A 2,338-nucleotide genomic window follows, 5' to 3' on the forward strand; every position below is an offset into this window, starting at 1 on the left:
AAATTCCATATAAAAAACACTTATCCCAAAGTCTGAATAGAATTAGATAGCTCCACCAGAGTGGTTACAGATACTGACTTACACACACATCATCTTCAGAAAGAAATGTAATTATTACTTAGAGTTCAACATCTTATGAAATAAACGATTGAATTTAAGAACCCTAGAAGATCATAAAACTACATGGCAATTTTAAAACTCAAAAATATTTCCAGGCTCTGTTAAATTATATCTTTAAAGAAAACCATTTAGTTATCTTATATTTTCAAATGATTTACAAGTCCCTGCAATTCTTATATAAATTATCACAAACGACAAAAATTCAATGATTAAACATCAGTTTGCTCAAGAAAAATGAGTACCATACCTCAAAATACTCATGATCTTTGATTTCTCACAGGAAGAACTAAGAGGTAAAAATACAAACCAGTTTTTCCCACAATGTATCTAGAGAGTCAAATAAAAGTTTATTTTCAGGCATTCATAATTAGAGCTCATCCACATACCAGGGACTCTCCGGTCAGTGACTTGGCAAGAATGGTGGATACAGGTTGGAGCTTTCCTTTCAGCTGCATGCAGTAGAGCACGGTTCGAAAGGCGTCATCTCCCTTGGCCAGTCCTTCTCCCAGCACTGCCATGGAAGAACAGCCATAGTGAAACACATGACATTCAATACACATTTTTCTTGATAAACACACTATCCCAAGCATGGCTTCTTATCTGCTCAAGTAATAACTCCAAATACTAGAGGAAAGCAGTGGTGTTTCAGCTCTGTCTAAGACATGCATATAAGGACAAGAAAAAACATGCAAAGAACATATCAAACCTACTACAGCCAACAGCCAGTTGGGATCACACCAAAATCACAAGGAGAATCAATCTTAAAGCTCTCTAGTGAAAAATATGATTCAACCTATGATTGAATATGTTCAACCTATGATTTCTGGGTAAATGAGGACTTTTAAACCGCAGATTTATTAGCTGAATAAAGTTCTCACATTCTTGACAGGGACACAAGACCATATGCCATTAAAATGCATAAGAATAAAACTGCAAATCTCAACATTAGATATTCCTTAGCAATTAAGAATTAGCCTTTATCAAAACCATCAAGATTAAGAATCCAATTGTCCGATGGCTATAGAAAATGCTACTCAAATTGTGTGTAAATGTTTGCAGATTTTATCTAATATAATCATAAGGCCCACATGTTTCTAACAACACAGAATATACTCATTTTTATGCCATGTCATTTGCGATGATTTCTCACAGCAACTGCTAATGGTTCAATGAGTAGAGCAATCTGCATCCTTCTCTTTACTGCTAAGTCCAAGATCCTATTATTAGTTTGTACATACTTTAGCTTGATTTGCAAGAAAATAACTTGCTAAAAAAACATTTTGGAAATCATATTTTTTTTCTATTTCCAAAGAAATGTTTAAGTATCAGTATAATATACCATATATATAAAGTGTATTGAATCTGTTCATACTTATTTCCATTGCTCTGAATATATCCTCTTGTATTACTTGTTTATTACACAAATAACATTATAACAACACTAATAAAATCCTACATAATCTCACCACTCAACAGTTTTCACTCATGCATGTTCTCCTTGAATTTTTATCAATATTTACATAATTTTTACATGATTGCAACTGATGCAAACATGACAGTTTGTATTCTGCTTTTTCCCCTCAGCACAGTCGATATTCTCCATATTATTAGAGTGTTTATATTTACCATATTATTGGCTAATGTTCCATCAAATAGATATATCGATTTATTTAACCACTCCCTTGCTCTAGAATGATTCCAATTTTTAACCATTAAAAATAATACTACAGGTAGACCAGAGTGGCTCACACCTATAATCCCAAAGGCTTTGGGAGGCCAAGGCAGGAGGATTGCTTGAAGCTAGGAGTTCAAGACCAGCCTGAGTGACACAGCAAAATCTCGTCTCTACAAAAATTTTAAAATTAGCTTGGTGTGATGGCACACACCTGTAGTCCTAGCTGCTGGGGAGGCTGAGGTGAGAGGATCACTTGATCCCAGGAGTTAAGGGTTACAGAAAGCTATGATTAGGCCACTGCATGCTACCCTGGGTAATAGAGCAAGACCCTGCTCTATAAAAAAAGAATAATAAAAATAACACTATAATAAACATCTTTGTGTATATATCCTTTATTGAATCAGATTACTAAATTGAAAGTTGCAGTCTCTCTGTATGTAAAGTTTTATTCAAATTCCTGTAGTTTGGTCCAACCTGTTGTCTCACTCCATCCATGTTATAGATCACTCATCTATTCAACCGCTACTGGAGAATTATAATAAG

The 2,338-nt window shown here is 34.4% G+C and overlaps 1 protein-coding gene across 1 annotated transcript in view; it reads right to left on the reverse strand.

Moving 5' to 3' along the window:
• The window catches only part of HELZ (helicase with zinc finger), a 185,126-nt gene that overhangs the window by 129,148 nt on the left and 53,640 nt on the right, over nucleotides 1–2,338 (reverse strand). The window contains exon 5 of the mRNA XM_012656897.1: nucleotides 503–631. Within this exon, the coding sequence (XP_012512351.1) occupies nucleotides 503–631 (129 nt within the window). The remainder of the gene's footprint in view (nucleotides 1–502; nucleotides 632–2,338) is intronic.

This window comes from Propithecus coquereli, unplaced genomic scaffold, assembly GCF_000956105.1.
Source record: "Propithecus coquereli isolate 6110/MARCELLA unplaced genomic scaffold, Pcoq_1.0 Scaffold526, whole genome shotgun sequence".
Classification (NCBI taxonomy): Eukaryota; Metazoa; Chordata; class Mammalia; order Primates; family Indriidae; genus Propithecus; species Propithecus coquereli.